The sequence below is a fragment of the Centropristis striata genome, chromosome 20 (assembly GCF_030273125.1).
Source record: "Centropristis striata isolate RG_2023a ecotype Rhode Island chromosome 20, C.striata_1.0, whole genome shotgun sequence".
NCBI lineage: Eukaryota > Metazoa > Chordata > Actinopteri > Perciformes > Serranidae > Centropristis > Centropristis striata.
In genome coordinates this window covers 17,418,402-17,441,833 of record NC_081536.1, presented here as the reverse complement: position 1 = coordinate 17,441,833, position 23,432 = coordinate 17,418,402, and the positions used below count along the sequence as shown (strand labels likewise).

Genomic DNA, 23,432 nt, shown 5'->3' with positions numbered 1-23,432 from the left:
TTACTTTTCTTCACCCCACTCTTACAACCCAGGCAAATCTATTATGATGACATGCCTACTAGGTCTGGGTATTGGTGCTTGACCAAAATGACAACTCAAGTCAAACTGCATTTAATCCTTTTTAGATAAGATCAGACTATATTTATCCCACAGTGGGGAAATTCAGTATTTTTTGTACCCAGATTTAGGAAACAAAACTGAATGTTTCAATTTACGCGATGGGTATCAAATGAAGAAAAGAAAAGTTACCAAATGAAGTACTTTATTGGTATCTGTATCACTTAAAGTGTACTGGAGAGAAATCTTTTAATCAATACCCCGCCCCATTGGCTATAGGTCAGTGTCGACTTAAAATGCCATTAGGTGGATACTTTGGTCTCTAGTGATTGGCTGGAAAAAATCGAATCCCTCTGCCTCATGGAAATCAGTTAGTCAGGAGGCAATATCAGGCTGAAGATGGAAACAGTCCGTCTGATATCAGACCAAAGTGCTTTAGAAAGTAAAACATTGTTTTAGGCTAAGCCCCGCTTCACACCCCAATAATTTTCGTACAGTCCCTTGAACAGTGTGTCCTTGTGTGTCTTTGCTGAATTTGAAAGCCAACATGTAAATATTATGTTTGAACAGAATCTTCTTTTAATCACAGAGGCTTAGCAAACACAGGAACACTGAATCTGTACCTCTCCATGGTTTCCAATCATGTGCTACAGAGTAATACGCTTCTCCAAATCTCCGGTGGAGCACCCACATGTGGCGAGTTTTTAATGAAGACACATTTACACGACAACCTTGTACAACTCATCACCACACACATTTTTTAGAAAGTTATTTGGTCCAGCGTACACCAGTTATTTTACACATATTATTCCACCCAATGTGAACATTACACATGCACATACACACATCCTTCTGGCGCTCCTGTGAACTGTGATTACACTTTAGCCCACAGTACTGAACATCCTGCAGCCGCCATTACAAAGCAGAATCATATGAAGTGAAACAGCTAATTTGCTTTTTGCCTCCTCACATCAATATTTCTGACAATTTATTCAGAAAAACATGAACTGTATGATCCTTGTGTTCACTATTTGGTTGCTGAGCTCCCAACAACGACAAATCTAACTTCTACTATTACTTGTATAGTGGTTTGATAGCACCTGATAAGGTTATAGAAGTTAGTTAGAGTATTATTTCAATAAGTGTACAGCAGTTAGTTATGAAGCCCTGAGGTCAGCCAGTTAAATTCTTTATCACATCCACAGATAATGACTTAGATTATTAAATATCTTTACTCATTCTTATAACTGTCTCACTCACCGGATATAAACACAGACAGACTGTACAGAGATGGCACACTGGCACATACAGCTCAACACATACATTTTATACATTTATTATTCTGCATTTCATTACCACAGACAGTAAGGGTGATTTATTTCTTGATTTAGGGATCATTTGTCTGACAAAAGTGGATGAAAGACAAATATTTCTGTCATAGCAGAAATATTAGTACCCCGCTGCTCCCTATCTGTCTTTGTTTACTCCCATTTGCATATCTGACATAAATGAAAGATGTCAGATGTCTCTGCTGTTTGCAAAAAGAGACAAGGTTCAAACTGGTGAGAAAAACATCCACACTATTATAGTGAGACCCATCAAAGTGGCAATTCTCATCTGCTTTTCATTTTAATTGTATTTTAAGGCGACTTTAGTGGGGCTCACCTCTTTCCTTCACGATACAAACTAGGTTCCTACATAGTAGTTCACCCATGTAAACAAAAGCATCCATCACTAGCCTCTGCTGTCCTTTCTTTTATCATGGTAAAATGACCCAATATACAAAGGAGTTTTATTTGGACATACTTATGTTTTCAAGATGTGGTAAAAACTCATATTAAAGGATGTGGTGTTGACTCCAGTGGCACCACTTGATAATGTGAAATATTACTTGAGGTGAAACATTACAGCAGTGGAAGAAAGGGCATAGGGCTGCATAAAACATTTTCAGCTACTAAAACACGACTGCAGAGGTGACAGATTTATTTCTCTAGTTTCTATTATTCACACCATGCAGGACAGGAATCTAATCAGTTCTAATCATTCACATCAACTGCATTTTTAGTACATCAACAACACTAAACCACTGCAATGAGAGGGGGGAAATAAGTGGAAAAGGCACTATAGAAATATCTGATTCACGGCGGATCGACGGAGCCTGCTGGACAGAATAATCACTTTAGAGATCAACCTGAAGATTTTTTAAATGAAGCTGTGTTTTTGATCCATGTGGGCTAAAACGCACTGAATGAGATGAACAAAAGCATCACAGGGGAGGATCCCCGGCCCTTTATTCTGATAGATTATAAAAGGAGACAACGTGAAGCCGCTCAGCTCTCAGGCTGCAGTTCAGGTGATAACAATATTGCCACCTGGGCAGAAAAACTTCAAAAACTTCCCCTTTATCTCCCTCTAACACTCACATATAATTTGTTGCCAAGGAGCTGCGGTCTTGCAGGGTCCCTGGTGCATCATTTCTTCTCATTTGTGGCTGGCGATGTAAGCACTACAGAACACACATCCTTGGTGGCCTTAAGGTGTCTGTGTGACGCCTGCTTCAGTCTATGAGCTGCAGACTGAATGCTCATTTACAAGTACAGCTCATTCTTATGCCTGTGTAAAGTAAACATCCTCCCTTGGTTATGTTCTTCACCATTTTATGAAGATTTTATTACTCTCACCCTGCCTCTATATCTGCGTCCGACACATCATGCCTTGCAGGTGCACATGCATGCATCAAGGCCTTCTCAGGATATTCTCACTGGAGAAATTGTTTAATACCTTTTTGAAATTGATTTTTCCCTCTGTATGATTGCCAAATGTTGATGTAAATTGGTGGAATGAAATTAAAGTTTTTGTTTGTTTTTAAAAAGAAAATTAGTTTCTAAATTGTCAATATGCTTCTTCAGAGCGGAGGAACTTTTTCATACTTCTATGAAGGCTCATTTTTACCGTGTGCGCACTGCAAGAACTAGGAACGATTGTGGTTCTTAGAGCGCCATTTAAAGGGACTTTTTTGCTTCTATTTTAGAGTAGGTACTCCACCACACAAGGAGAACCTTAAATACTGTAATAATGCTCATGCAGCAATTTATTTTTGATGTACAGTAGGTGTGGTAGCAGGCAGCAGGGGCACGGTCAGACTGATGTCACAGCTGGTAGGTTTGACTCGTTAGCCGTTATCAGTGTCACCTGTGTGCAGAGGTGAGGTGGTTTTGGACCGAAAGACACCGAAAGCAACACTTTGGCGACAAAAGACTGAATGCAGATGTCTCACACACCATCACAAACTGTTAATACACCTTTGAATCTGAACTTCCACCATTGGATGATGGAACTACACTGGAGGAAAATTCAGCCGAGCAAAGAGAGCTGGTGACCATGGTGACCATGAGGTGGAATAATGCATCTCAATGTGAGTTTTTTTTACTGCAGTTTGCTAGCCAGTTTATGGCTTCTTGACTGTTTACAGTCAGCTCTGTGTGTTGCTAGGGTTTGTAGCCAACAGTTTGCAAGGCTGGGGTAGAGATGCATGCCCAAAAGAAGAGCCCACATTTCTGGTTGGGTCTGCTTTTAAACATTATAAAAGACTTACATTTTAACAGGGGTTTGGATGTGTGAATATTGCAATGCTGACCTTTTGAAGAAGTTGGTTAAAGGAATTAAATGGGGTCAAAAACTCTGAAAAGTAACATAGCACAAGCAGCCATTCATTTGCCCATGACATGTTACCTTAATTGGAGTATGCAAAACTGCATATAAACAGGAATATTAGAGAAATATGAATTTTCATTTGCTGTGGAAACAGCTGAGTAGGAGTATTTTCTTTTTCAGAATAAAAGCAGAAACTTAATATTTTTTGCATGTCATTGTAATTAGTGAAACATTGCTATTCAGTGAGGTATGAAATTAATCTTTTATCTGTTTTAAGAGTTCTTTTAGTAGTGCAGATTTTCCTTTTATTATATAAGACATATGCAGTCTAACAGGAAGGATGTGTTTCTAAAATGAGCACAGCTGAACCTAATTTCACAACATGACCCGCTCAATTTCATACTAAATGTGTGTGTAATGTCAATATTGAACATCGTATTAAAACCACAAGTTGACACCTACATGACGTGACAGGGAGTGCCTCTTTAGATTAACAGTGATACTTTGAGGTGAACAGTGATTAGACACAAGACGACAAGAGCCACAATGACAATAACAACGATGCTTTGGATTAGTGAAAAAGTTAAAAAAATCACAATCTTGAGTCTCAGTGACAAAGTGATTATGGACATACACTCAGCACAGTATTTGTAAACAAAACATACACATACATACCGTACCGTGGACTCTAAATCTATTGTGGATTTTTTTTCTGTTTTGGTTATAGTCAGTAATTTTCAGTCTTATTTCATTGGCATATTTTTATATAATCCATTTCATTTATCTACGTATATTTACAGAACTTATCTATTCATATTTTCCATATTTTTCTGAGAGCAGTGTACACTATCATTGGGTTCAAAACTAAAAGGATTATCTAGTAAACATGTTGCTAACTTTACAACTCTCCTCAAAGTGCCAGACTGTTATGGGAGAAAGTGCATGAGTCCTGCCAGCGAATCACAACTCTGCTCTGCCAGCGTAAACACCGCCATCTCACTGTTTTATGTATTCACACATCGAACCATGCTGATTGAGCAAGCACACATCGAAACCTTTCACTTAAAATCTTCATAACGGGATTTTGGCATGACAATAACATGTTGACTGCATAACATGTTAAGCAAAGCAAAGTAGACTGTAGAGTTCAGGTTAAAGCTACAGACAGCAGTGAGCTCGCCTTCGCACTCACACTTGAACTTGGCAAGAAATGTGCTACTGGAAGGAAACAACCAAATAAACAGATTGTTTTCCTAAAGACATATACAATAGGCGGTATATCCAGGGGTGTTTCTTGCAAATGTAACTGTCTAGTTATAAAATCATGTGACTTTCTGTCTTAGATTTTAACGCCAATTTGAGACAGGGGCCTCACTTACTAAGTCTGAAATCCTATCTTATCTCAGTTAAGGTTTCTCATTTAACAGAACCTTCCTGGCGTAGATACTGTCATAAATTTAAAATGATTGCCAAAAATGGCAGCCACACTGTTGTTATGTCTCTATGGCAATGAAGATGGGAAACTCCTGGACCATGTAATAATGGTTATTTATCAACTGCCAAGATAATTATTTAATAATAATTTAATACGTTTTGCTCAAAATATGAATGATTGAGAGGAAAACATCCTTAAAAGGTGGGGTTTCCTCTCCACAGGCACGATTAATACCTCAGATTCCTTGCAGCTTGAGTTAAACACCTGCCTTATTTTGTTTGATAGCAAGTTAGCTAGTCACAGGGTTCCCCCTTTTTACTAAGGAACTTTCCAGGACATTTTATTTAAAAAACTGAAATTTGCTCACAAACGGATATATAATTTACCGGTATGATATTTCTTAAGTAAAGATAAACCATGAGGTCTTAAGTTAAGACAGGACAAGCATTTATGATATTTTCTGTAATGAGGCCTCAGTAGTGTGTAAAAAAAGCAAGTCACAGCCTATTAGCTTTCCATCTACATAGTGATTTGTTGCAAAGATTTGATTTTCTCAGACATCTCAAGAGCCGCCAGTGATTCAGCTTTTACTTCCAGTACTTAAATCTTGCCAAGCAATATTATCCAAACCCCTGTCCACTTGCCAAGATTGTACCCGTTGCTTGGCAACACTGGCTTACTTAACATTTAAGTCAAGGAGACTCTGAACTTGTTGTGCCCTGCAAAGCAGTTAACTACACGAGTAATCAAACAGACCAATTAGATGAGTTTATCCGCTTGAAAATACAAAAGTAGGCTGTAGATTTGATGGCATTTATTATTATTATTATTTTTGTTTCACAGCCTGAAAAATCAATCTGCTTCATACTAAGAGGGATGTGATCCCACACGAGCAAATGATCTTCTGCCAAGTTTGAGATTTTTTGGTTATTTGACATGGGTAATTAAGGTTTTTGTCCGTGTTTCTGTGCACCCATTCAAACCACACCCACACAGTCCTGATGAAGCATATAAGCTGAAGTATTAAACTCTTAATAAATAACTATGGTCTTAATAAATAAAACCTGAGAATTCCCCTCCCCAACTTAAGGTTTTAATCATGGATATTTACCGTTGTAGAGAAATCCTGAAAATTGGAGTTTTCAGGGGCTTCAAAAAATGTAAAACCAACTCCCTTTGTTGTTCTTTTCTGGGCTCTTTTGAAGCGTGAGGCTGTGATTTGGTGGCACACTGCTGTGTGTGGCTTTACGTCACCTGACAGTCTTCCTCTAAGCGAGCACAGTGTGCAGCAACACGACACATCTGGGTCACAATAGCCGTACATTTACATCCTCAGGCTCAATGCCGCGCACACAAATGGCAGTTCCACTTGCTAAATACATACACGCACACACACACACACAAAAAAAAATCAAAGTTTCAAAACCCACCTGGAGCAAGAAATCATTTTCACACCTAACAAGAGAACATCACGATCCAGATTCTTTATGCATGCAGCGTGTGAACACACCATCGTCCTGCTTTAATAAGCTTTTGTTACAGGGTCACAGGTGTTTTTGCAGAGCGTAGATATAAAGCTACATGTAGCCTTTTAGCCTGACAAGTACGTTTCAACACTCACACGGGAGATTCAGGCTCATATCGATAACTGACATCATTTAAGGGTGAATTCGTCCCGGTTTCATTGTTTCCGCCTGCGTCTCTGCTTGTGAAATAGCTCCTGTGGACAAATCCTTAATAAAACTGTGTGGTTAAAAGTTGCAGTTGAGGCATGTGGACTGTCCCATGGCTCGTGATTCTCTATTGTGTAGTGTGCAGTGAATATTTACAGTACCACAGAAAACAACTAGAGGAAGAGAGGCATGCCAGGCTTGGCACTGCTTCAGTATTATCACGCAGACACAGAGTCTGTACCACAGTAATGAAGTGTAAGTGTGGGGATTGTGTGTGTGTGTGTGTTTCTGTGTTGTGGTCCTCCTCCTTCTCCTCCTCCTCCTCCTGCGCCTCACTGTGTGGGGGAGCAGTCGTCTAAATCCAGCAGCTCTCTGACCAGTCTCTCTCCAAACTGCGCTCTGCTGTAGCGTTTCACCGTGTAGGCGTCAGACATCTTGTAGAGGATGTACGCGTTGTTGATGGCGATGCTGATACTCAACCAGAACACCTGCTGCCAGGTCTTGTTGGGCTTATGGAAGATGAAGTACCTGTGGGAGAAAAATAGCCTCTTACTCCAGGGTTTCTTTTCAAAGATGCTCTATTAAATAAATAAATGAATGCCGTGATAACATTTATCACGGCACTATAAATAATGTGATTTAACGTGAGACTGTGTAACTTTTACTGGAACATTAGCAAGCTGACATCGAGTGCCATGCAGAAATAAATAAACAGAATAATGGCAAAAGCATTTTTGTGAGTCAGACATCATCATTAGGCTGGAACCAAACATTGTGAGGTGAGTTTATCTGTGACACTTTAAAGGCAGTGTAACAGTAGTAGAAGAGCTGTTAAGTAATTTAGACATGTCATTTACACAGTAATATCTAATTTACATTTGCCTACAACAGCATGACACAATTAATTATTTTGGCTATAAAATGCCACAAAGCACAAGGTGATACAGAAAGTCAGCAAATCATCAAATTGCAGAAACTGGAGCATGAGGTTTTGTTGCTTGTTGTTGTTACATGATTATCAGAATTAAGCTTCTGTCAATCCACTAATAGATAAACTAGCTAACTAAAGATTGAATTAAGATAATAAGGAAAAATGTGCCTTATAGGGGAGCACTGCCCCATTGTGTGATAGGCCTACACCTGGTAAGTAACCCAATTCCACCCTGACTCATTTCATCTGTAAGTCTATTTAGCTACCTATATTCAGGAGTTTTAAAGTGCGCTACAAGGTTCGATTTTCCAATAATATTCAAATTGTTTCCAGCGAATATCAATGTTCAATGTGTATGTGCTGGATGGTGTGCGTATCTTATGAAAAGAAAGTGTTTTATGGAGTTGTAGACGTTGTAGTGGTCTGCATGTTATGTGCTAATTCTGTTATTCGCGATTAGCATGCAAAGCGGAGATTTAGCTTTATTCACTTCTTATGTTGCATTACTATGTAATTCAGAGATGACATTCATGTTGCTTCGTGTAATGCCCATAGTCATTTGATATGTGATACTTAAATGCAATAGCTAATTGGGTTCATGTTAATGTACTTTTAGTGCGGCATACTGCGTAATGTGCTATCTCACGTTGAGCATGCTAAGCAGAGATTTAAGCCCTTTCTTCCGCATCAGTTTGATCCATTAAAACAGTAAAAACAAAAACTTTATTAACTGACAGCTAAGCTTAATACGGACAGAAAGATACTTCCTACAGGCACTGCACTAGTTATAAAGAAATCTCACTTTCCTTTGATTTTGAAATGTTCTTCAGGTTTGTGTCAAGGTAAGCCCAGAAAACACTTCCATCAAAGGAAATAAAATAAATAATGAAAAAATTGCAGCACAAATGGTTTAATTGACTAATAATTTCAGCTTTTAAACATGAGTCACCTTAAGCCAGTGGTCATAACAGAGTGCTTTAATAGCAGAATATGTCATGTTATGTCTAAAATAGAACTGATTGAGGCATGAAGGCAGTTCAAAGATGACACAGTAGTTGTCTCATCTTGAATCAACCTGCTTTGTTCAACATACTTGCTGTACTTGTCGTCGTATTTGCAGATGTAGCTGAGGTGCGCCGCAAAGGCCTCGACAGCCAAAGGACACGGGATCTCCCCACTTTTCCTCTTAATGATGATACCTGCAACAAACACACAAACACCACAAAATGACAGTGAGCGTCACACAGCACAGATCCAAGGAAGAGAGTAATTTTTCCAGATTATGTGGTCACCAGACAAGGGAGAGGAAAAGAAGCACTCCTTTACATGAGGGAGGCTGCCCAGGTGCACCTTGTTACTATTTCTGTTTTCAGCTGGTCTCTTCACTCTGTGCTCCCTGCTGCGCTGCTTTGTTTACCGGTTTTTTTTTTAAAGAAGACACTCAGGCTGTGTTTGATATATTTAAAATAGCTGTGCACCAAAACCAGACTCTTGTCCTCATGTAAAACGCTTGCTGATTGGCTAAAAAGGATGCTTTCAGACTTGAATTTTGTGAAGAAATACAAACTTTTATTCAGTGTTTGTTCACAAAAACTACAGAATTTTATAAATGATCAGTATTTCAATGTATGTTATGGTGAATAAAGATCATTACTATGAAATTAAAAAAATATCTACATAATGGTGCAGTTGAACCACATTGTTTCAGGTCAAATTTATCATGTGTCATCATTCAAACCTTTTTTAAGTTACCATTAAGATGATTATATTATATTACCCACATAATCATCACTAATCTTGCTCATAATATAAACAAAATTGATGTAGGGTTATTGATGTGAGTGGAAACCTTACTTTGTTCTACTTTTTGTACAGAGTGAAAATCCGAGCGCACACATACCCACGCACACACGGAGAGGAGAGAAAAATCAATATTGGATAATAACAGTTTAACTGTTCTGGGGCTTTGCTTCCACACGCTTCATTCAAAAAGCTCCAACACACCGCAGCCCGTCAACTGGGTTTAAAACCAACAAAACTGTTCAGCAAGGCTGGATTACACTATAAGAGGAGGGGAATATCATGATCCTGTCGCCTCCTGGAAATGGATTATCATGGATTAGAAGCTCTCATTGATTTTTGCTGACACGAATGCTTAACGAGGTGCCAATTTCACCTGATTGTAACTTGCATACAGAAACTACAGTGAAGCTTATTTTCACTTAAGAACTCTCAGTTTTATGGCTGCCAAAATCAAAATATTATATTATGCATTTTGTGCTAGAATGCATTCTGTGTTATGTCTCCTGTTAGTACTAAAATCATAAAATATTTACAATTCAGCAAGACAAATACAGATTTTATCAGAGTTTTAGCTCTGGGTGAATCAGAGCAGCATTTACCTTGTTTTGTTGGAGGATAAGCGTTGGTGAGGAACCTGAAGTGTCCCTTGTTGTACCAGCTGATCAGTGACATGCTGCCTTTCATCATGACTCGTGACTGGCCGCGCTGCGCTGGCGTTGAGCCGCAGACCAGCATGTTTTGTGGTAAGCCTGTACAGTCACTCTTCCTGGTGCTCAGAAGTCCACAACAATAGATATCTGAGGGACGAACACAAAGACATGTTAATATTTCTGACAGGAAGAACCACAGAAATATGTCCAAAGCAGACTGGAGCACACGGATAAAGGCTAAAAATATTATTTAATGAAGACGTTTCAACACCCGGTGGTCTTCTCTGATTATGATAACATACAACTAACTTGTTGGGGTTTTTTTTAAGCAAAAATGCCCCAAATTTCCTGATTCCAGCTTTCCTAATTTTAGTATTTGTTAATTTACTTTATCTTTTGTGATTGTGAATTAAATCCAGTTTGGGTTTTGGCCTGTTTGATGAAATCACCTTGGGCTTTGTACTGACATTTATCGAACAAACGAGTAATTGGATAAATAATTGTTAGTTGCAGCCTGATTTCATTAACCCCTGCAGTTAATCCTGTGCATTTATTATACTTTTCCTGCATTCTGCCTCTAAGCTGGACCAAAACTCACAGAACAAACTACTGTAGACTGTAAATCTCTCTCACAGCTGCACCACTTGTTCTTCATATTCCATCTCTGTCTTACACTTTTTCTGTCTTTCCACCCCTTCAATTGCTTTATTTCAAACATGGATGAGCAGCCCTGAAACAATCATGTGGCTGAGTGCTGCTGATTTGTAAAAGTTCTCAATTTGGAGTGATTTCTATCTTTGTAGTGTGTGTGTGTTCCCAGTAAGTGTTGCAGAGGCAATTAACTCCACTAATTAATCCAGTATGATAAATGGGAAATAAAAATGTCGGACAATGGCTTTGTGAGCTCAGAACTAAGTTTTTTTTCAGCTCAATGCCTCATGTAGCTTTGCCCAATTAGTATGACAAGATATTGATTATATCTCCAGACTTGTTTTTTCTTTACTTGGCGTACTGCAGCTCTGCCCGGTTGAGTTTAAAATTGCTCTTCTGTTATTGTTTAGTGAAAGAGCATTTGTGAGAACTGGAATGTAAAAACTTTTCAATTTCCAAGTCGTGCTGATGATAACGTCAGAGAGGCCCGATGTGTTTTACTGAATATTTGTTCTCTGCCTTCACTGATTTGCTCATTTTCAGCCTTTTATGGCACGATGACATTGTCCCACTTTTTCATTTATGACGAAAGAAGAAAACGGGTCAGTGAAGAGAATTCAAATGTGACTCACCCTGACTAAACCAGGATTATGCTTTCATAATAAAAGATGCCTTCGGTTTAATGAGCATGAAAATCAGAGCTCTGTGGAAACCGGCTTCAAAGACAAATTATCAGCATTAAATATGATAATTTCCCCTAAAACTATTTCCCAGATCCCCTTCTGATAAATTACCGCATATTGAGCATATCAGAAGTCGGCAGGTTTCACAGTAAGTGGTGTTTCTTTTAAGTGTCCCCTTTTCTAATCTATTGATTTTTTTGAGCTGTGACGAGGCTAAACACAACCCACTGAATCTGGGACGGTTATGGTCGATTTTGGTTGAACAGCAAAAAACATCTATCTCAACAAGGGTAAGATTTAGTCATCAAGATGGAGGAAAACATTCAGTTATGTACTTTCACTTCAGTGCAGTTTCAGGAATGTTCCAGTTGTGAATGCAAATATTTGGAAACGTAACTGTATAAGTCAGCTTTGTGCATCATGAACTTGATTATATAGAAATCTCAAACCAAATTTGTGTCAGGGTCCAAGTCGGAGGTTTTGACCAATCAGCATCCTGTGAGGAGCTACTGGCATCTACGTGTTCGTGGTGACTGTTCGTTCCGGTTCAAATCAATAATTGTGGCTCCTGAAGAGGTTAGCGTAATATCAGAACTTTAGAGTCTATCTTCACTAAAACAGGAGCAGATAAATGCAGTAAAGGCTTCTGCTCCCCTCCCGAGTGTTTGTCAGCAATCGACAGATGGTTCATCCAATCGGCTATTTTTTGAGAGTGTCTGCCCTCTTCCAAACAGTTTCCGATGACATCGTCTCAGATGCTTCAGACCATCTGGCAGCGTCAGATTACTTCACTTGGGGTGTACGGACAGATGAAGAAAAGATCATGAATCATTCTAGCTGTATATTGTAGTAGATGTGAAGTCTCATCTGAAGGTGAAATGCAACAGACTGTCTTCCTCTCTGTGCTGTTGAGCCCGGGGATGCAATTGTCACAACATGACTGAAAACAAATAAACAAATAAAAAATGCAAAAATGAGGAGAGATGAGAATGAAAGCAGAAAGGGGAGAGGAGGAGAGAGAAGAACTAGGAAGAAAAAAAAAATAAAGGGTGTTTCATTTAGACAGGATGACAGATCAATAGATATCTGCTGTCTCAACTTGTTTGTGCACCTTGTTTGCTGAATTCGGAGAAGAGGCTTAGGCTTGTGATGGATGGCCCGGTGAAGATGATGGTGTTCTTGCCGGAGATGTTCTGGCAGAGCTGCTTGGCCACGAGGCTGTGGAGCTGAGGCTTGTTCTTCAAGGTGGCCAGACCGTCTGTGCCCTCCTTCAGATGGACTGAGATCTGCAGCGTGGGCGGAAAGAGACGAGAGATAAAACAGACAAACTTTATTTCACTTTTTAAGTACCATTTTATTTTCTTCTAGGTTAGAAAATTCTGCAGCCACTATATTACCCCTAACTCTCTGCAAGGCTGTATTTTTATTTTACAACACTGTGTAATGGAACAAACAGCAATGTTTTTTAAATGTACCAGTAGAGGCTAAAAAATGATCCTGAAGTGGCCTGAGAGAAAAGGACAGGAAGTTGCTGAAATCAAAATTGTGTTTTGGGATATGTCATAGTAATACGGCAATAACATTTATGGCAAAAAAAATGAAATACAATAAACCATAACTTTTCTTGAGGGCAACATTTTAAACCTATTTAGAATAATAACGGCTTCAAAATCATTTTGATGCTACACTGACTTGTAAAAGGAAGAGTGGTGCCTCCGTCATACCCACTCATTGGCTGTATCCCAATGTCAAGGATCCTTCCTTGGTGGGATCCTTTCTTTGGAGTCGGGTCCTCCAGAGGCGAGGCCAGAATCCTTCCTATCACTGTATAACGCGCAAATGGAACAGCCTTCCGATTGCAGGTGTGCATCATTGCGTAATTGGACGGTCCTGCTTAAATTCAGTGCTGCAATTTCAAAACCAGTTCACAACATGGATGTGGCTTTGGCATCAGTACTCTGCTACATATTTGTGGAAATGGAGGAAGATGCTTTAAAGTTGAATCTCCACGATTTAGCAAGTAAAAGCCACAAAGTGGATTAAGCCTGAATATTTCACTGATTGACTGATACTGCTTCAAAAATAAACTAAAATTAACTATAACTATATAATATACTATAAACTATTTACATTCGGGCTGAAGTTTCTGCTAGAAAAAAAGTTTATAAAGGATATTTTATAAAAGGAAAGAAAAAAGTTTTTTCCTCTGGAGAACCTGAAAGTACCCAGTAAATGTCATGCTAGTCAGCCCAAAAACTTTTCATACTTTAAGTTAGGCCCAAACTTTACAAAAACTTCCAAAAACATCTGTTATCTGCAGTTGTGTTAGGGGATTGCAGAAATGTTTCAGAAGTGCCCACTGAGGCTGTGAATATGAATATTTCATGACTGTGTGGCCAGTTGTTGTTGTGATATATGTTGCTCTGGATCAAGGCTGACTGAGCCGTGGTTCTTAGCGCAACACACTCGTACATGATGTCCTTGAAGATACAAGCTTCAAAAGAAACATAAAAGAGCGCTTGGCTACCAAAGAAGAACATTCAACAGAAATGTACACCCACAGACAGTCCTGTGTCCTTCCAGCATTTATATTCCTGCTGTTGTTCACAAGCTGAACGGCATTAGCCTGATTAGCAGCATCTACGTCAGACCTTTAGCTATTACACTAAGTGGCCAGACCATGCCTCTGTGTATGTGTGTGTGTGTGTGGTACACTGGCTAATGGAATCTCATTGATTCGCTCCATTAACTCGTTTTTATTCCTTAGATTTTTTTTCTCTCTCCCTCGACACAATTCATTTAAAGAGTAGAGAAGATCTCAGAGCAGAGACACATCAGGGGACTGGTAAAGACTGAGTGACTGCCAAATGGCCACAGTCAGTGTGAATGCTAATGCTTATTTGTTAAATGGATTGGATAATGGGATATGGCTTTAAATGTCGGGGTCTGGGCTTTTTGCGCACAACTAGATCTACACAGGAGATTTGGGATTACAAGACAAAATGATGAATTGATGTTATTTCATTTGATATAAAGCAATGATAACAAAAAGGAAAAAAAATTAAATTCTCATCATGGTGGGCCCCTGCTTCTACTAATGTAATTCTGGACTATGTCCAGGCTAAAGAAGGAAACACATCCCCTGCAGCACAATTTTAAGCCTGTGATCTATCTATTTAGGGATTCTCTGCAGTCAAAAACATTTTCTTTACAATCTTGTATGATTGTATTGCAGTACTTCCTTAACAGTTTTGTGTTATCACGATACTGGAAACCCTAACTTCAACACAACACCTTGAAAAGTATCGTTATTTAATACTATTTTCAATAACATGGGGCAAAATTGAGCATAACATCATCCTTAATGAGATAAGACCGTAACAATATCTGCAAATTATTATAATCAACTGTAGCGAATGAGATGAGTGACGAGAAGAAAGCACTGAGTGAGTGAGCACTGGAGAGTTATTATTTGTCAAAAATCCCTCTCCACTGCAGGTCAATACAGAAATCCAAACTGGGATTATTGTTCTTAGAAGACCTTTAAGACGTAAGGAGAGAACCACCGATTATCAACCTACAGTATCTGTTACAGTTAGGGTAAGGCATGTATTATATAATGTAGTGATTATGATTAAATAGTGGGTTTCCTCAGGTTAAACAGAAAGCACATGTTCACACTAGGACACTTGGGGACACTGTTTCTGGAAAGACATGTTGAATTTTTAATGTAACCCCTCATCACTGTCAGAACCACAAACTCCACAAAATTCCCTCCAGTATTTGTCAAAAAAGTCCTCTTCAGTATGGCACTGCAGACATTTGTGTGAGAGTTCTGCACAATATTATACAGTGAAAAACACTTTAACGAACTGCATCCTGGTGGAAAAATGTTTCACTTCCAGTTGGGTGGCCGTCCTGTCACAGATACTAGGGAGCTGTTAGGAGGTTGCCTCCATCACTTGTCAACAGTTTAACAATACAGAATAACAACTTTACCCTCTTGTAGTGGTGTTTTTTAATGTTTTCTCCTCTGTCCCCTGTAATGGGGAGGGCTGGTCATGTCTGTCAGCCCTCCTGCAGGCCCCGGCCTCAGTTAATGGTCGTTGTTATATAACAAACCAGCGTAGGAGTTGAAGGTTGCAGTAAGGGCAAGGTTGTTAGTGAGCGGAGCAGCACTGCCTGCCTGAGATGTGACAACACAGATCTAATCCTCAGCCAGTAGATATTCAAATGGAAAACAACATCAAAAGAAAAACCTGACAACCAATATTTTTGCCCAGAGGGTATTTCTCATTTCAAGAGGAGTTTGATCATTTTTTTCAATCAAACTTTTGCATTTCATGCATGTAAAGCCTGCAGAATGTATTATTATTCTTTGTGGTGTTTGCATGTAATTAGCTGAATGCAAAATGATGCAACATCGACGACCTGAGAATGAGATTTAAACATTTGGTGAAGATCAAAGTCTGATGTTTTCAAGAGCCTTTTTGACTTCAGGCAAAGTGGAGACTTTTTCTTGCATTTTTGATGTAGAATACTGGATTTCTGTCATGAAGTTTTAAAGCAGCAAATTAAAACTCCCGCAAAGTGGGCACACACATATACTCTTTTCTCTCTTTTACTTCTGTTCACTGTTTCTGTTCACCTCTTCTACACTTACGTTGTTCCCAGTAAATTACTGAGATCATTTCTAGGCACCGCTAGTAATTTGAACTATTCACACATGCAGCGTTGGATTTACATTGTAGTTACTTTTCAGGTCGAGATTTCGGATTAAAAAATATGGTCGATTCGAAATGATTAAGCATGTTTGTAAATTAAACCACACAAAAGTATATTAAGTAGTTAAATTTAACCCTAACTTGATGACAGTAAAATGCTGCTTACATTAATGCATCAATAATAATATTAATCTATTCATATATTTGGAATATAAATAACAATTTGAGTGGGGACATTCTGCATAACGATTTACTTTTGATACTTTAAATACATTTTGATGGTGATACTTTTGTACTTTTATTTAAAGTTTGAATGCAGGACTTTTACTTGTAGTGGAGTAATTTCACAGTGTGGTATTAGTACTTTTACTTAAGTAAGGGATCTGAATACTTCTTCCTCCATTGCATACATGCACTATATTAAGGAACATTTCTGTCCCAATCCTTTAAACACATGCCATGTCGATCCTGGAATAGAGGAATAGAGCCAGCAGATGGCGGTAATGCTTCTGGATGCCAACTGCCATAAAACTCAAAGGAAGAAGAATATGGGGAAAAGGGCAGATGTAAATAAACCAGGCGGCAACCTCCTGGTCTGAGCAGTGTCTTAAGCATGCATTCTTTCAAAAAGTCCAGCAGGGGTCGACACCGTTGGCTGCACAAGAAGTCCGGTCCTATCGATCTCAATACAAAATGAAACTAATTCTCACTTGATTTATTACCTCAGTAAAAATGCTTGTGGCAAGATCATGGTCTTCATCGCTTGTTTGAAGTCTTCTTCTATAAAATATGATGTTAACTGTGTAAATATTGGTCCCATTTAGAAGAAAATAGATGATAAAGCAGGGTGTGATTTGGGGCTACCTTGTGATTGGAAGGTCGCTAACAGCGATGGGCGTGCAGTGCAATGTCACACATGGCGAGCAAGAGCTGTATTTAACATTCAACAAGTCTGTGAGACCGGTAATGTTCACAATCTCCTTGAATCAGAAACAATCGCAGATTCAAATACGTCATCAGCAATGTCATACAGGCATTTACCCTGAAATTCTTCAAGGTCTCGAGGTGAGAAATTAGTGGTACCCTAAATTTCGATCCCTGCTCCCATTCACACATGATCCAATGCAGGAAATGTTGCTGAACATTTCAGGAATAGAGTGCATGTGTGAAAGGAGCTCATGAGAATGATTAGCTGCTACCTGACAGATGAAGCCGGTGGAGGTACACTGTCGAACCCAGAGGCTGAACTTCCTCTTCTTCCTCTTCCTCAGCTCTCTTTCCGTGCAGGTGGTGATGAACACCGGGTCCTCATCTATCAACGGCTCATGAAGAACCTGGAGACACACACAGGCATTGTTCCTGAACATGTGAGTTCTTCTATTAAGTTCATTTTTTATATAACCATGTCGCAAGTACACAATGTGTTCCTGGAAAGAGAAGGGAGATAAAAAAGTATTATTGTGTGAGGAATAAAAGCAAGGTTGTGTATGATGTAACATTTCAGCTCAGGGTTAGAGAGAGAAGGCAGCCAATCCAAATCCTCACAAGTCTTATGTATGTGTTTGAGTGTGATACTGCAGCGAGAAAAAACTTGGCTCCCTCCAGAAACACATTGTCAACTGTGCTGATCTGACTGCAAAACCCTTCAGAGGAAGAAACCTTCCACTTGTTTCAGTCGTTGCTTTATCATACCATTTTTTTATTTATATGTTATATGTTTATATATTCCCTTTAGAATTATGTCTGTTTATCTATCTGCCTACATCTTTCTGTCTATAAACACTAAATAACAAATTGAACAAAGTAAAGAAAGTACTTTTATGCTTGCCACTTGGCTATTCAAACTCCAGACCAAAGCCTGTGAAAAATAGACACGATTAAAAATGCATCTAAAGTAATAAAAAAAGCATGACTGCAAAAAAGGAGAAAATATAAATTTTGCCTGATGCGGTACATTTATGGGCCCTTGGGAAAAAAGGATGCCATAAAACAGTGGTCCTGCTGTCTGCTAAGCTCGGTGGAAATTAATTACAATTTAAAAGAAATGCATACAAATTTAATACACACACAGTTTCCAATTATTTGCAGGGTTTTATGATTCTCCTCCTTTAAAACAAGCACCCCAGAGTAAAGCTGAAATGATTACTTAATTGCAATTTTCACTTCTTTTTTTCTCATTTTTTTTTCTCAACATTTCTCAGATCAGTGTTAAATTTCACAAAAACCTTCACAATTTAAGGAAAAATTACAACAACAAAAAAAAGAGAAATATCTGTGTGATACTGACTCAAACAACTGGATTAGGTATCGATGATTTGTGCCAGCTTCCTCTAGGGCATTTATTATTTCTCTGGTCTGCTCGTCTCTAAATGGTTTGGATGGATCAGATATGGTAATGAAGATGAATTTCCAAACAGGGATTAAAGTAAGAATTAAAAACTAGCACACATTCACAAATCTAAACACACACACACAAGCAGGGGCATTAACAGAACACACACACGCACACACAACCAAATATTATCTAACCCTTTCTTGGATGATTACACGAGCGCAGTACACATACATCCTGGCCAAATATTTTCCAGAGACAACCACACAACAAATATTTGCATTTCAAATGTCTCCTGGCTCTCCCTTCCTCTGGAGTCTTCCCCGCCTCCTCCTCATGCTGCTCCATCATGATTTGACTAAAGCTGAAGTGAGCTGCAACCATCAGCTCTCTCCTGCTCTCAGAACAGAGAGCAACAAGTCATTTCCAAGTCAAATATGGATAATACAAGTGGAGGATTAATTAGGCTAACTAGCCTCTGGATGGATGACATCACCCAAACCACAATGGCCTTTTAAGAAATATCTCATCCTGTCGCTGCCGCACATTAGCACCGTGGTCGCTGCTGCAGCACGTTTCTCTTGGTGGCCGGATTTTTCTCTGCATCTGAAAACAAGGTGGTGACATTTGCACATGAACGCTTCGAGTAAATCATTTGCACGGATTCCCTAAACCTGTATTGGACAGAGAAAGGGGAAAAATCAATCCAGCCACTCACTTGCTGTCTTGCAGTAGATGCTCTCACTGATTTTACACTTGCAAATCAATACAAAGCAGTGTCAACAGATCATCTCGGTGGCTGCAAAACTGCAAGACTGACACAGAAAATGTGAAGCGTCGCTGTCGAAAAGGAGCTGACATAACATGCGAACATTAAGCACTGATGTTGTTCACACATTAACACTCAAATCGTGTTAAATAATGACAAGTGGCAGATAAATCCAAGTCACTCTGACTCGATCACATGTAGAGAAACAGGTTATACTGTATACGAAACAAAATGCTGATTGTAGCGGTAATTTCTGAAGAACTCAGGACTGACAACAAGATCTTTGTGGTTTATTCAAACTCAAGAGGACAAGATAAACTTGTGACTTCAACTTATCAGTTGGTTTTATGCCATGTGAGGTAATTTCCCATCACAATCACACAATTTTGTTCATTTTTTGTCAATTAAAAATAGAGTTGAATTGATTTGTCGATTGATTATATTATCTTCAGAAATTATCAGCTGCTATTTTGATCATCAAAAAGCAATTTTTTAAGTGAAATTATCTTTTTCCAGCCATGAAAATATGAATATTTGCTGGTTTTCCTCTATAATATCTAACTTAATATTGTTGGGTAACGACTTAATATCAAATTGTTCTTTTTTTGTTGATAAAAATACTTACAAATGAAACACAAAATTGCTGAAGCTAAATGAACACTGTTATTGTCTGCATTGTCTCTGTCTGCTGTCGTGCACTAATTTTAAAGTTTAAAAAAATGTAGCAATTTTTTTAATCAAAATAAATACATATTAATGAAGCATCTCCTTGTTTCTAAGAGGGATCAAAAAATTTAAAACGTACATATAAAATAAATAAATAATGTTAGTGTAGTGTCCTTTTCTGGTGTTTCCTCAGTGAAATACTTTAATAAATAAATAATCGACCTTGTGAGAGCAGGCATGGCTCGATGCCAATTATCCCAAAACGACATCAATCGCCCCATTAATCACACGACTGCTGAAATCGGTTTACCACTAAACTGCGATTTTTTTTTTGCTATTTTCTCACATTTTATGAACTAAATGATTAATTGATTCAGCGAGAAAAACAAACAGTTTAATTAAAACTCAAACCAGAACATCAACTTCTTTCCATCCATCTGTGTCGGTCATTAAATGGAAAGATTCGCTTTTTCCGTTTGTCTGTGGAGCTTCAGTGTGTCACTCTCACTATCTGGGCTCACTCGCTGCCCCTGGCACAGAAAACTAACAGACAAAAAACAAACTGTCCTAGATACACATGTACCCCGCTACTGCTGTCTGACAGCCGCTCTGCCCTCATTGTTTCACTTTGGTCCTTTTTAGACCCTAAGTGGATGTCGAGCACTAATGTAAAAACACTTAATTACTCCACAATGAAATAAACCCATCAACATTCACATTTCAACTATTTTGTAAAATGACACAACTGAATGGGATGTGGTTGTGATTTGAGGGGGGCTGATGCTGTTAAGAGCCTGTATTCCCAAATGCATCACAGCACTGACATCATCTTTCACAACGAAGGCCGTGTTACAGCACTCACACTGCAGAAAAGCTATTTAATCAACTCCTTCCCAGAAATTCATTAATTTTTAAGAGCTCAACAGTGTCTACAGAGGTGGCATCAGATCCCACTGGAATGTGATTAGCCAACCCGGATGCCCTCTTCTTAACCAGTTTCTGAATATGTTGGGTGATTTTTATTTGTCATTATGAAAGAACATGTAGCCGAATGAGAAAAGCTTTTAAATAAAGTGGAAGGAACCCTATAAATCCTGACTTTTATAGAAACCATTTTTGTGAGTCAGTGGTAAGTAAAAATAAATAAAAAAATGGAAAAATCAGAAGCAAATGATGTACAACACTGTTGACTTCAATCGGCTTGTTTATTCGCTTTATTGCTGCTGCTCGTCTGGAGAAGAAAGTAAAGTAGGAGTTGAATAAACTCCAGCGCACCCAAAATAGAGTAGCAAGGCAGGCGCTCCACTGCCCCAGTTGCATAAATGTAGCTCTAATGCATACAGTGCAGCTGAAAAGTTGGAGTAAGACCACTGGAGGGGAAGTCTGTTAAAGATGTTACACAAACACTTGATCTGTAGACGGTTTTCAAAATTAGACTTCTTGTTGGAGCTATTGACTTGATTTGCCCTACTTCACATTTCCTTTAAATTTTGATTTTGTTTTACAAGATAACTGGGGAACTCCTTAGCTTCTGTATTAAAAGTGCATGTATTTGAAACCTAACCAGAAAACAATGAATCAACAAATTCTAGCTCTTATATCTATTATAATATTATAACTAATATTTAAACTTAAAATGTCTGTGAAGGTTTTGTCTCCCATTTGCCAACAAATTAAGTACTTTGAAACAGGAGGCTGGTGTTTGTATCCTTTTATGTTTTATGTCACTAAACTGTCCAGTAATTCTGTGCGCAAGTAATTATTTTAAGACTAACCCTGTTTTTTGCCTATACCTAACCAAATAATTCCAATTCACAAAACCGATACTGTTTTAAACACATTACAGACGTGTTTACCAATGTTTTAAAGGGCGCTTTCACAACCCAAGTCAAGTTTGGTAAGCACCAATAAGAGTGGAATTTGATTCGTTCTGTATTTAGTCTGTTTTCCTTTCACACTGCATAAATGGTCTTGGACCTGTTGTTTTGGTCCAAACCAGAGTACAACTGGAGCGTTCACAAATGATCAAATGAATTTAACCGGATTTAACCGCACCAGAGTTAGATTACAACAGTCTAAACTTTGGGTTGTGAAAACGCCCCAAAACAGCAATTTTTGTCATGTTTAGAACAGTGACGTGATGTGTTTAAAACAGTAAATGTTATTTTGTAGGACATCATTGGATCGTGATGCATGTAGTTTTGCAAGAAATCATACAGACTCATTCATGAGAATATGTTGCTGCCTGCCATGGTATTTGGTAACACAGGTAGACTGACATACTGTATAAACAGCTATGACCACAAATAGGCTGTATTCATTCATTTCAGTGACTGTAGAATCAGTATGAGAATACAAAATGTGGCACCCAGCTATTAAAAATATATAAGATGCTCTTTGGAGACCTGCAGGAGCGCGCACTCACCTGTGTCTGTGACGGTCTGAAGGTGCAGCTGAACGACTGCTGCAGCGAGTCCAGGAAGGGCTGGATCTTGTAGAGGCCCTGGTTGCTTCCCTGCGATGGCCGGAAAGCCACGATGTGGAAGTATTTGAGGATCTTCTCGAAGCGAGCCTGGCTCATCTTCAAGGCGATGCTCCGGTTGCTGAAGAAGCCCGAGCTCCAGATGCTGAGCACCGACTCACAGCGGTGCACGCTGGTGGAGGTGACGAAGCCCAGGAAGGCCTTCATCTCCTGCGCCGTGACGGGGCGCCAGCCTTCATCGGAGCCAAAGCGTTCCTGGAACTTCTTGGCATACATGTTGGTCTGGGTGACCATATTTTGGATGCAATTGTCTGGGACGAAGAGCTGGAAGAAGTCCAAGGCTGTGGCGGTGGCCGGCATCTTCTGAGCGGGGCCTGGATCAGGACAGGAAGAGGAAAAAAACAAGATTATGACACAGACAGGCAGACAGAGGGTCCCATATGGGCTAACTCACAGAAACAACTGTCACTTAATCCCAGTTTTTCAACTCGGGCACCATGCCTGCAACTTGACTGACTTTGCTGAATAAAAGGTTTCTCTTCTGACACTGTAAGACACAATAAAATAAGATTTTTATAGAGCTGTCACTCTCAAGGCTGTGTGGGATGCAAAAAAACTGTTTATTCTTCTTACATAATCTCTATTGTCATTTCATAAGAGGACACATTAACAGAGAGAACATCCATTGGTTGAGGTACTCTCTAAAATAGTCAGAAGAACATCTTACACTCACATATAATTGCTGTGGTTTTACATAAATCAGCCACAGAAGTCTTTGGTGTCAAACAAGCCCAGGGCTACGGTTAGATTGTTTACACAACATGACAGCCACCACGCTGCGATCCGTGTCACAGCGCGGCGTTTCTACGCTCCTTGCCGAAGGTTTCAGTGTCTCGTCGCTTTAGTGTTACGGCAGACAATG

The 23,432-nt window shown here is 39.0% G+C and overlaps 1 protein-coding gene and 1 long non-coding RNA gene across 2 annotated transcripts in view; one reads left to right on the top strand and one right to left on the bottom strand.

Annotated features, from left to right (window-relative positions):
* Nucleotides 1-428: 428 nt before the first annotated feature.
* Nucleotides 429-23,432, bottom strand: part of pgbd5 (piggyBac transposable element derived 5) — a 29,864-nt gene continuing 6,860 nt past the window's right edge. The window contains exons 2-7 of the mRNA XM_059359101.1: nt 22,454-22,884; nt 17,461-17,595; nt 12,649-12,823; nt 10,153-10,350; nt 8,844-8,949; nt 429-7,347 (exon numbers count right to left, since the gene is read on the bottom strand). Coding sequence (XP_059215084.1) covers nt 7,152-7,347; nt 8,844-8,949; nt 10,153-10,350; nt 12,649-12,823; nt 17,461-17,595; nt 22,454-22,884 — 1,241 coding nt within the window. The 3' untranslated portion in view covers nt 429-7,151. The remainder of the gene's footprint in view (nt 7,348-8,843; nt 8,950-10,152; nt 10,351-12,648; nt 12,824-17,460; nt 17,596-22,453; nt 22,885-23,432) is intronic.
* On the top strand, nt 3,333-23,360 carry LOC131993275 (uncharacterized). The gene is made up of 3 exons (XR_009396297.1): nt 3,333-3,472; nt 17,533-17,628; nt 22,476-23,360. It is a non-coding gene; the product is annotated as an uncharacterized LOC131993275 (long non-coding RNA).